We start from the raw sequence: 12077 nt of genomic DNA on the forward strand, positions 1-12077 counted from the left end.
GACTCACTGACTGACTGACCCACTGACTGACTGACTGACTCACTGACTCACTGACCCACTGACTGACTGAGTGACTGACCCACTGACTGACTGACTGACTCACTGACCCACTGACTGACTGACTGACTGACTGACTCACTGACCCACTGACTGACTGACTGACTCACTGACCCACTGACTGACTGACTGACTGACTGACCCACTGACTGACTGACTGACTCACTGACTCACTGACTCACTGACCCACTGACTGACTCACTGACCCACTGACTGACTGACTGACTCACTGACCCACTGACTGACTGACTGACTGACTGACTCACTGACCCACTGACTGACTGACTGACTCACTGACCCACTGACTGACTGACTGACTGACTGACCCACTGACTGACTGACTGACTGACTCACTGACCCACTGACTGACTGACTGACTGACTGACCCACTGACTGACTGACTGACTCACTGACCCACTGACTGACTGACTGACTGACTGACTGACTGACTGACCCACTGACTGACTGACTGACTCACTGACCCACTGACTGACTGACTCACTGACTGACTGACTGACTGACTCACTGACTGACTGACTGACTCACTGACCCACTGACTGACTGACTGACTGACCCACTGACTGACTGACTGACTGACTGACTGACCCACTGACTGACTGACTGACTGACTGACTGACCCACTGACTGACTGACTGACTGACTGACCCACTGACTGACTGACTGACTGACCCACTGACTGACTGACTGACTGACTGACTGACTGACCCACTGACTGACTGACTGACCCACTGACTGACTGACTGACCCACTGACTGACTGACTGACTGACTGACCCACTGACTGACTGACCCACTGACTGACTGACTGACTGACTGACTGACTGACCCACTGACTGACTGACTGACCCACTGACTGACTGACTGACCCACTGACTGACTGACTGACTGACTGACCCACTGACTGACTGACTGACCCACTGACTGACTGACTGACTGACTGACCCACTGACTGACCCACTGACTGACTGACCCACTGACTGACTGTTCATGGCCACAGAGGGAAGGAGACGACCTGTTCTGAGGTTCTGGTCTTTATTGAAATGATCGTGACGCTCTAAAGATACAAAACATAAAAAGACACAGCAGAGCTGTTAGTCTGTTTTCAGTCTGTTAGCTTAGTTAGCTTAGCATAAAGACGGGAACAGGGGGAAGCAGCTAGCATAGATTAGCATAAAGCCTGGAACAGGGGGACATTTTGTTTGCCTGTGCTTCGTCAGCAGGAGAGTCTTCAGCCTGTGGGGGGGGGCACCGAGCGTCCTGCTAACTAAAGCATGCGCTACTCTGTGACTTAAAGGGTGAGTCCGCTGTTTCTACATGTTTTGGAAGGAGGACAAAGGTTTTCTTTGAATAATCTGACGTCAGTCCATCCTGAAGGCTTCCTGGATGTGTTCACAGCTTCTTTGATATCCAGTGGTCATGTGACTAGTCACATGTGTGTCTTTGTCCCTCCTCTTCCTCTCTCAGCTAATGATGAAGACTCTCGGCCCCTCCTCTCTCATAGGAGGGAGAGACTCTATCACCATGTTGTCGATGAGTCCGTACTTGTCCTCCTTCTTACTCCTTCCTCCTCCTCCTCTTCCTCCTCCTCCTCCTGCTGCTGCTGCTGCTGCTGCTTGTTCATTGGTTGAAACCTCCTCTGCGAGCCCCTCCCTCTCCACCGGTTGAGACAGCTGATTGGCCAGCTGCTTCATCGTCACCTGTAAGACAAGGTGACCTTGATCACACTGATGTTGGACAGAAATGTGAAACTCCTCCTAAAGAATCCGTCTGACTTCCGTCTGTCCGACGGGATGAAGATTTTTAACAAACACCAACAAAACCAAAGAAGTATAATTTAAAATGATGCATCAGCAGAGACGCTACGTAGTTTAAAGTCTGATCGCAGCCTGATGCTAAAGTTAGCACGCTAACATGCTCACATTTCACATTTCAACATGTTTTTTAAGGTACCAGTGTGACACTCAGAACACCAGCTGAGTGACTTCCTCAACACCTCGAGCTGATTCAACTTTAACTAGCATAAAGACTGGAAACAGGGGGAATCAGCTAGCTTAGCGTAAAGACTGGAAACAGGGGGAATCAGCTAGCTTAGCGTTAAGACTGGAAACAGGGGGAATCAGCTAGCTTAGCATAAAGACTGGAAACAGGGGGAATCAGCTAGCTTAGCGTAAAGACTGGAAACAGGGGGAATCAGCTAGCTTAGCGTTAAGACTGGAAACAGGGGGAATCAGCTATCTTAGCGTTAAGACTGGAAACAGGGGGAATCAGCTAGCTTAGCGTAAAGACTGGAAACAGGGGGAATCAGCTAGCTTAGCGTTAAGACTGGAAACAGGGGGAATCAGCTATCTTAGCGTAAAGACTGGAAACAGGGGGAATCAGCTAGCTTAGCGTAAAGACTGGAAACGGAGAATCAGCTAGCTTAGCGTAAAGACTGGAAACAGGGGGAATCAGCTAGCTTAGCGTTAAGACTGGAAACAGGGGGAATCAGCTATCTTAGCGTAAAGACTGGAAACAGGGGGAATCAGCTAGCTTAGCGTAAAGACTGGAAACGGAGAATCAGCTAGCTTAGCGTAAAGACTGGAAACAGGGGGAATCAGCTAGCTTAGCATAAAGACTGGAAACAGGGAATCAGCTAGCTTAGCGTAAAGACTGGAAACAGGGGGAATCAGCTAGCTTAGCATAAAAACTGGAAACAGGGGGCTACAGCTATCTTAGCTTAGCACAAAAGACAAAAACGGGGTGACACAGCTAGCCTATCTGGAAATGGGTTTAGTTACACGTCAGCCAAAGCCAAACCTACCTGCAGCTCTTTGAACAGGTGGAGCATGGCCACGCCCACCACGATGACCAGGAAGGAACCCAGCGTGGTGACCACGTCCACGGCCGCCATGCTCCTCCACTCTTGGAAGAGGATGATGGAGGTGGACAGGACCACGGAGGTGAAGAGGACGTAGTAGATGGGGTAGACCAGCAGGGTGCTGAAGGTGTCCAGAGACTTGTTCAGGTAGTTCACCTGCAGGCAGCCACACAGGTGAGTTCACCCTGATGTGGTTCTAAGCTGCGCTCTCTGACTCTACCTGTGAGAATACCGGAAGCTTACCTGTGTTACTATGGAGACGATGAGCGTGAACAGCAGGATCCAGGTGAGAGGACTGGCGAGCACTGAGGTATCATAAAACACTGGACAGAGAGAAGAGGAGCGTTAACGACGACCCAAACTCACACCTGCGTTACCCACAATGCAACTATGCTAGTAGCAGCTAACGAGATGCTAGCAATGGTTAGGTGAGGTTTAGGATGGACGTTATCGTTTTAACGTCTGCCGCCATGTTCCTTCTTCTTCTGCTGCTGTGTGTTCTGCTGGAGGAGCTCTCATGTCTCACCGGTGTCGATGACGATGGCGAGGCCCTTCACGGAGGAGACGGTGAAGGAGCCGAGCAGCGAGCAGATGCTGATGTAGACGAGGATGTTGGAGCGCCCGACCCGGGGAGAGAAGTACAGCACGAGCACGGCACAGAGGACCGACACCACCGACATGTACACCAGGAAACCTGGCACACACACACACACACACACACACACACAGACACACACACACACACACACACACAGACACACACACACACACACACACACACACACACACACACACACACACACACACACACTCAGTTATCAGTGAAAACAGGAAATCAATGCTCTTCTTGTGGAACCCAAAGTATTAAAGGGTCACTCCCCTGTCTCTCCCCCTGGTCCTCTGTGTCCACATCCTGGTGTCTGAGTGACTGGTAGGTAGTGAAAGTGTTGGAACTGGTCCAGTAGATCACCTCAGCCAGCAGACACCAAACGGGCTGCAATGGCTGCAACATGATCCTTTGGGACAACTGCACCTGATCACAGTAGGTCCACTAAAAGAGCTTGTTTGATCCACTGACAGGCTCAGAGTGTTATTCTAAGTGTGTGACAGCATGATGGAAAGGATCCCTACAGAGAGAGACCTGGAAGATCCTTTTGGTTTAACCACAAACAGCACACACACCAGACTACATTCACTAAAACAGGGATTTTAGAGCTGCTGCTCTGCTGTGTGTGTTACACACGTTAACACAAACGTCCTGTGAGGTAAAATGACTGTTTTTGTCAGTGGAGTCTGGTGCTCATGCTTTGATCAGATTCCAGTTCCTTGACTTGAATGTTTCACCTTCAAGCTTCCTGAGGTTTCTGATATGCAGGTATGATCTTAACAGCTTTGGGGGGCCAAGAGCCTTATTAACACTTCCTATGATAGTAAGTCAGGTTACCACGGTGATCAGCTGAGGTAACCCCTCCCTCACCTGGCTCCAGCAGCTTGTCTGTCATGTCCTGCAGCGATGTGACTTCCTGTTCCTGCGGGGCGTGGAGGACCAGCAGGACGCTCCCCAGCACACACAGCAGACAGCCCAGCTTCCCCACCACGTTCAACACCTCCCCCAACAGGTGGGAGGACAGAACAGCGCTGAAACACAGGCACACAAACGGTGAGCGTCCCCTGATAAGTACAGTGACCCCGACGGAGGGGCGGGGCGTTGGGAACTACGGCTACCTGATGAGGACACTCAGAGCGCCCAGCGGCGTCACCAGCGTGGCCGGAGCAAACATGTATGCGGCGAAGTTACAGGCCTCTCCGGCTCCCACTGCAGACAGACAGGAAACAGTCTTATTCTCTCACTGAGACACGAAAACAGCTCTGACGTGATGAGCGAGGACGTCAGCAGGCCACAGGAAGTATTATTTCTAAATGATTCAGTGGAGAGTTAATGTCATAGAAGAAGCCAAAAGCAGCCAGTGTGGATTATCATCGCTGTGGACTTCTGTTCTGGTCTCTCTCTTTAGCTAAAGAGACCAGTGTATAGTTTGGGGGGGGGGGGCTCGCAGTGGCTTCTGATTTCCAGTGATGGAATTTATCATCTAGTTTCTACGTTACTTTAGAGTTTACATCTTGATCCTAGAAAATATCCAGGGTTTTATTGTAACTGCAGAACTTTGGTCCCATGAAGTCGTTTTAACGTTTGAACATCTGGAGGTGTGTTAGAAACCGTAGGTCATAAAGTCAGATAGAAACCATCCTTACTGGTGAACAGGCCTCCCCACCACAGCCAGTCCTTCAGGTAGCCATGACCCCCATCACCTGCGCACACACACACACACACACACACACACACACAGTAATAGGTGGTGTTGCTGTGTGGCTGCTGGCTCTGAGGACACCTGCAGCTGGAACCAGCTCACCTGCTCTGGTGTGCCCGTTGCTGGCCAATCGGAGGAGAGCTTTCTTCTTCAGAATGACGCTCCCACCAATGAGGAAGGCGGACAGCAGGGCGAGCGTCAGGCCCAGCCAGCGGCCGAAGGTCCGGGCAGTCTGCACATCTGGAGACACACAGCGGCTCTGTGAGTGTGAAACACACCTACCTGCACATTAAACCACCTACAGCACACAGAGGAGACCACACCTGAGGGGAGAAGAACAGGTGTGTGCACATGGTCAGCAGGAGAGGAAGGAAGAACTGCTTCCCACAGTCATTGAACCCTGACCCTCCAGAATAAAGCTCCAGAAAACAGAGGCTGCAGAACCTCATAGAGAACCTGTCTGTTTTTAAGGTTCCTTCAGTCTCTCAGTGATCCACTGATAGTCTGAACATCCAGGGGTTCATCCTCTGCAGACAGGAGCTGCTGTCTGAACATCCAGGGGTTCGTCCTCTGCAGACAGGAGCTGCTGTCTGAACATCCAGGGGTTCATCCTCTGCAGACAGGAGCTGCTGTCTGAACATCCAGGGGTTCGTCCTCTGCAGACAGGAGCTGCTGTCTGAACATCCAGGGGTTCACCCTCTGCAGACAGGAGCTGCTGTCTGAACATCCAGGGGTTCATCCTCTGCAGACAGGAGCTGCTGTCTGAACATCCAGGGGTTGATTGATGATTGTCACCTGTATTATTTTCACTTGCAGACAGACTGAGAACTTAATAGTGTGACTTCCTGTCTCATGGTCTCCTGAGGCTCTTCTTGGCTACACCTGTAGCCACATGAACAGGAGGAAGTCCAGCAGTCACACCTGTTCATTGTTTCATTTCAAACTGTGAAACATCACCTGGATCTTCTTCTGCTTCTTCCTCTTGTTAACAAAGGTGTGTGTGTCTGTCTGTGTGTGTGTGTGTGTGTGTGTGTGTGTGTGTGTGTGTGTGTGTGTGTGTGTGTGTGTGTGTGTGTGTGTGTGTGTGTGTGTGTGTGTGTGTGTGTGTGTGTGTGTGTGTGTGTGTCTGTACCTGTGCTGTGAGTGCTGTTGTCCAGGTGTGTGTTGATCGGTGGTCCAGGGATCGAACACACGGTGGACTGGGAGCTGCACCACAGCCGGACCAGCGACCCTGCAGAGATGCAGCAGAGCATCATGGGTCAGCTCTGACACCTGACTCCTGCTTCCTGTTTACATTTAGACCCTGAACATGGTCACACAGGAAGTACAGAAACACGCACGCGACCTCAGTAGTGTCCAAAATGTCCTCGTGGCTGAAGTGATCTGAATGTTCAAGTGATCACGAGACAGATCCTGGAAGATCCTTTTGGTTTAACCACAAACAGCACACACACCAGACTACATTCACTAAAACAGGGATTTTAGAGCTGCTGCTCCACCAGTCAGAGTTACTGTGTTACTGTGGGTCAGTTTGGATCCAACAGAACATCAGTGTAACAACAGCAGCTCCTGTGTCCTGTGAGCTAAAATCACTGCTTTTGTGAATGTAGTCTGGTGTGTGTGCACCAGTTGTCCCAAAGGATCACGTTGCAGCCATTGCAGCCCGTTTGGTGGCTGCTGGCTGAGGTGATCTACTGGACCAGTTCCAACACTTTTACTACCTACCAGTGGACAGAAAGTCCAAGTTGTGTTTGAAGAAAATGAATGAACAAATGTTCCAGCTCTCATGTTTCCTTTTATCAGCAGTCATGACCACACCTACATGATTCATGAGTTTTGGACGTGTGGTGAATAATGAGCAGGTCTTGTTGGATCTCTCCCCTGATCCACTAAGGCAGGAGAGTGTTTACAGTGTCAACACTGAGGCCAGGAGGACACAGTCTGTGTCCTCAGGCTGTGTGTCCTCAGGTTGTGTGTCCTCAGACTGTGTGTCCTCAGGTTGTGTCCTCAGACTGTGTGTCCTCAGGTTGTGTCCTCAGGTTGTGTGTCCTCAGGTTGTGTGTCCTCAGACTGTGTGTCCTCAGACTGTGTGTCCTCAGACTGTGTGTCCTCAGACTGTGTGTCCTCAGGTTGTGTCCTCAGACTGTGTGTCCTCAGGTTGTGTGTCCTCAGGTTGTGTGTCCTCAGGTTGTGTCCTCAGGTTGTGTCCTCAGACTGTGTGTCCTCAGACTGTGTGTCCTCAGGTTGTGTCCTCAGGTTGTGTGTCCTCAGGTTGTGTCCTCAGACTGTGTGTCCTCAGGTTGTGTCCTCAGGTTGTGTCCTCAGACTGTGTGTCCTCAGGTTGTGTCCTCAGGTTGTGTCCTCAGACTGTGTGTCCTCAGGTTGTGTCCTCAGGTTGTGTCCTCAGACTGTGTGTCCTCAGGTTGTGTCCTCAGGTTGTGTGTCCTCAGGTTGTGTCCTCAGGTTGTGTCCTCAGGTTGTGTCCTCAGGTTGTGTGTCCTCAGACTGTGTGTCCTCAGGTTGTGTCCTCAGGTTGTGTCCTCAGACTGTGTGTCCTCAGGTTGTGTGTCCTCAGGTTGTGTCCTCAGACTGTGTGTCCTCAGGTTGTGTCCTCAGGTTGTGTCCTCAGACTGTGTGTCCTCAGACTGTGTGTCCTCAGGTTGTGTCCTCAGGTTGTGTGTCCTCAGGTTGTGTGTCCTCAGACTGTGTGTCCTCAGGCTGTGTGTCCTCAGGCTGTGTGTCCTCAGACTGTGTGTCCTCAGACTGTGTGTCCTCAGACTGTGTGTCCTCAGACTGTGTGTCCTCAGGTTGTGTCCTCAGACTGTGTGTCCTCAGGTTGTGTGTCCTCAGGTTGTGTGTCCTCAGGTTGTGTCCTCAGGTTGTGTCCTCAGACTGTGTGTCCTCAGACTGTGTGTCCTCAGGTTGTGTCCTCAGGTTGTGTGTCCTCAGGTTGTGTCCTCAGACTGTGTGTCCTCAGGTTGTGTCCTCAGGTTGTGTCCTCAGACTGTGTGTCCTCAGGTTGTGTCCTCAGGTTGTGTCCTCAGACTGTGTGTCCTCAGGTTGTGTCCTCAGGTTGTGTCCTCAGACTGTGTGTCCTCAGGTTGTGTCCTCAGGTTGTGTGTCCTCAGGTTGTGTCCTCAGGTTGTGTCCTCAGGTTGTGTCCTCAGGTTGTGTGTCCTCAGACTGTGTGTCCTCAGGTTGTGTCCTCAGGTTGTGTCCTCAGACTGTGTGTCCTCAGGTTGTGTGTCCTCAGGTTGTGTCCTCAGACTGTGTGTCCTCAGGTTGTGTCCTCAGGTTGTGTCCTCAGGTTGTGTGTCCTCAGGTTGTGTCCTCAGACTGTGTGTCCTCAGGTTGTGTCCTCAGGTTGTGTCCTCAGACTGTGTGTCCTCAGGTTGTGTCCTCAGGTTGTGTCCTCAGGTTGTGTCCTCAGGTTGTGTGTCCTCAGGTTGTGTGTCCTCAGGTTGTGTCCTCAGACTGTGTGTCCTCAGGTTGTGTGTCCTCAGGTTGTGTGTCCTCAGGTTGTGTCCTCAGGTTGTGTGTCCTCAGGTTGTGTCCTCAGGTTGTGTCCTCAGACTGTGTGTCCTCAGGTTGTGTCCTCAGACTGTGTGTCCTCAGGTTGTGTGTCCTCAGACTGTGTGTCCTCAGGTTGTGTGTCCTCAGGTTGTGTCCTCAGACTGTGTGTCCTCAGACTGTGTGTCCTCAGGTTGTGTGTCCTCAGGTTGTGTCCTCAGGTTGTGTGTCCTCAGGTTGTGTGTCCTCAGGTTGTGTCCTCAGACTGTGTGTCCTCAGGTTGTGTGTCCTCAGGTTGTGTGTCCTCAGGTTGTGTGTCCTCAGGTTGTGTCCTCAGACTGTGTGTCCTCAGGTTGTGTCCTCAGACTGTGTGTCCTCAGACTGTGTGTCCTCAGACTGTGTGTCCTCAGACTGTGTGTCCTCAGGTTGTGTCCTCAGGTTGTGTGTCCTCAGACTGTGTGTCCTCAGACTGTGTGTCCTCAGACTGTGTGTCCTCAGGTTGTGTGTCCTCAGGTTGTGTGTCCTCAGACTGTGTGTCCTCAGACTGTGTCCTCAGACTGTGTGTCCTCAGGTTGTGTGTCCTCAGACTGTGTGTCCTCAGGTTGTGTGTCCTCAGGTTGTGTGTCCTCAGGTTGTGTGTCCTCAGACTGTGTGTCCTCAGGTTGTGTGTCCTCAGACTGTGTGTCCTCAGGTTGTGTGTCCTCAGGTTGTGTGTCCTCAGACTGTGTGTCCTCAGGTTGTGTGTCCTCAGGTTGTGTGTCCTCAGGTTGTGTGTCCTCAGGTTGTGTCCTCAGACTGTGTGTCCTCAGACTGTGTGTCCTCAGGTTGTGTGTCCTCAGACTGTGTGTCCTCAGGCTGTGTGTCCTCAGGTTGTGTGTCCTCAGGTTGTGTGTCCTCAGGTTGTGTGTCCTCAGACTGTGTGTCCTCAGGTTGTGTGTCCTCAGGTTGTGTGTCCTCAGACTGTGTGTCCTCAGACTGTGTGTCCTCAGGTTGTGTGTCCTCAGGTTGTGTCCTCAGGTTGTGTGTCCTCAGACTGTGTGTCCTCAGGTTGTGTGTCCTCAGACTGTGTGTCCTCAGGTTGTGTGTCCTCAGGTTGTGTCCTCAGGTTGTGTCCTCAGACTGTGTGTCCTCAGGTTGTGTCCTCAGACTGTGTGTCCTCAGGTTGTGTGTCCTCAGGTTGTGTCCTCAGACTGTGTGTCCTCAGGTTGTGTGTCCTCAGGTTGTGTCCTCAGACTGTGTGTCCTCAGGTTGTGTGTCCTCAGACTGTGTGTCCTCAGGTTGTGTGTCCTCAGGTTGTGTGTCCTCAGACTGTGTGTCCTCAGGTTGTGTGTCCTCAGGTTGTGTGTCCTCAGACTGTGTGTCCTCAGGCTGTGTGTCCTCAGGTTGTGTCCTCAGGTTGTGTGTCCTCAGGTTGTGTGTCCTCAGGTTGTGTGTCCTCAGACTGTGTGTCCTCAGACTGTGTGTCCTCAGGTTGTGTGTCCTCAGGTTGTGTCCTCAGGTTGTGTGTCCTCAGGTTGTGTGTCCTCAGGTTGTGTGTCCTCAGGTTGTGTGTCCTCAGACTGTGTGTCCTCAGGTTGTGTGTCCTCAGGTTGTGTGTCCTCAGGTTGTGTGTCCTCAGGTTGTGTCCTCAGGTTGTGTGTCCTCAGGTTGTGTGTCCTCAGGTTGTGTGTCCTCAGGTTGTGTGTCCTCAGGTTGTGTCCTCAGGTTGTGTGTCCTCAGGTTGTGTGTCCTCAGGTTGTGTGTCCTCAGGTTGTGTCCTCAGGTTGTGTGTCCTCAGGTTGTGTGTCCTGGCCTCAGTGTTGACACTGTAAACACTCTCCTGCCTCCTCATGTTTCTCTGAGCTCCACACTGGTTGAACCAGTCTTACACGAGGCCTCAGTCAGCAAACACAGCGAGTCACCAAAGGTTTGCAGACGTCGGCCTCTCACCGTGTGAGACTCTGTTCGGTGTCTGTGGACGTTTTCAGGCTCAGGTGGAGGAAGAGTCGCGTCCTCAAGTACTCCAACTTTAGATTTGGTCATTTTAGTGTCTGTCCAGGCTCTGATCCTCCAACTGGAGGTCCTGGTGCTCAGTTAGTGGATCAGGGGAGAGATCCAACAAGACCTGCTCATTATTCACCACACGTCCAAAACTCATGAATCATGTAGGTGTGGTCATGACTGCTGATAAAAGGAAACATGAGAGCTGGAACATTTGTTCATTCATTTTCTTCAAACACAACTTGGACTTTCTGTCCACTGATGTTCTGTTGGATCCAAACTGACCCACAGTAACTCAGTAACACTCTGACTGCTGGAGCAGCAGCTCTAAAATCCCTGTTTTAGTGAATGTAGTCTGGTGTGTGTGCTGTTTGTGGTTAAACCAAAAGGATCTTCCAGGTCTCTCTCTGTAGGGATCCTTTCCATGATGCTGTCACACACTTAGAATAACACTCTGAGCCTGTCAGTGGATCAAACAAGCTCTTTTAGTGGACCTACTGTGATCAGGTGCAGTTGTCCCAAAGGATCACGTTGCAGCCATTGCAGCCCGTTTGGTGTCTGCTGGCTGAGGTGATCTACTGGTGATCTACTGGACCAGTTCCAACACTTTTACTACCTACCAGTCACTCAGACACCAGGATGAGGACAGAGAGGACCAGGGGGAGAAACAGTGGAATGACCCTTTAACTCCTTTAAAATGACTCACCAGTCAGAGGTCACATGACACACTTTAAAAGTAAATCTACAGAAAGTGATCTGGTGATCTGGTGATCTGCTGCTGGTGAACAGTCCTCCAAACACACCGACTGATGAGACTGAGCTTCCACAGATCAGCCAGGACCAAATAAAGCTGCTTCATTTCTTTTAACTCAAAAGTGAAAATCATGTCTTCCTCCTCCTCCTCCTCCTCCTCCTCCTCCTCCTCCTCACCGTTCCCGCACGTCTCGTTGTCCAGGTGAACATCCCGCATGTCGTCGGCCCGCTGAGGACCCACCATCCGGATAAAGAGGCTCTTCCTCGGCCGTGTGCAGGCGGACGTCCCGTCGGTTGGGACCCAGCGGAGCTCTGACCCTCCGTGTGAACAGGTGCAGCTCAGCCGGAGCAGGTAAACAAAGCACACCTGACTCCGCCCCTCCGGGCCGAGCCGGGTCCCACAGCAGGGGGTCACCTCCCACCGGAGGAACCACGTGACCAAAACAGCGAAACTGGGTTTTTAGACGTAGAGAAAGAAGATGGAGGGAAAGAGAGAAGAAGAAGAAAGGTGTCAGGGTCAGATAATCAATAAATATCTGAGATAATCAATAAATATCTGAGATAATCAATAAATATCTGAACTTCTCCTGC

General features: G+C 51.3%; 1 protein-coding gene across 1 annotated transcript; it reads right to left on the minus strand.

Annotated features, from left to right (window-relative positions):
* Nucleotides 1-1138: 1138 nt before the first annotated feature.
* On the minus strand, nt 1139-11704 carry nipal4 (NIPA like domain containing 4). Its single transcript, XM_070856050.1, has 10 exons — nt 11664-11704; nt 6376-6474; nt 5346-5483; nt 5188-5244; nt 4660-4750; nt 4412-4572; nt 3461-3628; nt 3178-3257; nt 2878-3090; nt 1139-1774 (listed from the first exon to the last, which is right to left on the minus strand). The coding sequence occupies exons 1-10, from the start codon at nt 11701-11703 to the stop codon at nt 1538-1540; spliced, it is 1284 nt and encodes a 427-aa protein (XP_070712151.1). The 5' UTR covers nt 11704; the 3' UTR covers nt 1139-1537.
* Nucleotides 11705-12077: the final 373 nt, after the last annotated feature.

The sequence above is a fragment of the Pempheris klunzingeri genome, unplaced genomic scaffold (assembly GCF_042242105.1).
Source record: "Pempheris klunzingeri isolate RE-2024b unplaced genomic scaffold, fPemKlu1.hap1 Scaffold_50, whole genome shotgun sequence".
Lineage (NCBI taxonomy): Eukaryota > Metazoa > Chordata > Actinopteri > Acropomatiformes > Pempheridae > Pempheris > Pempheris klunzingeri.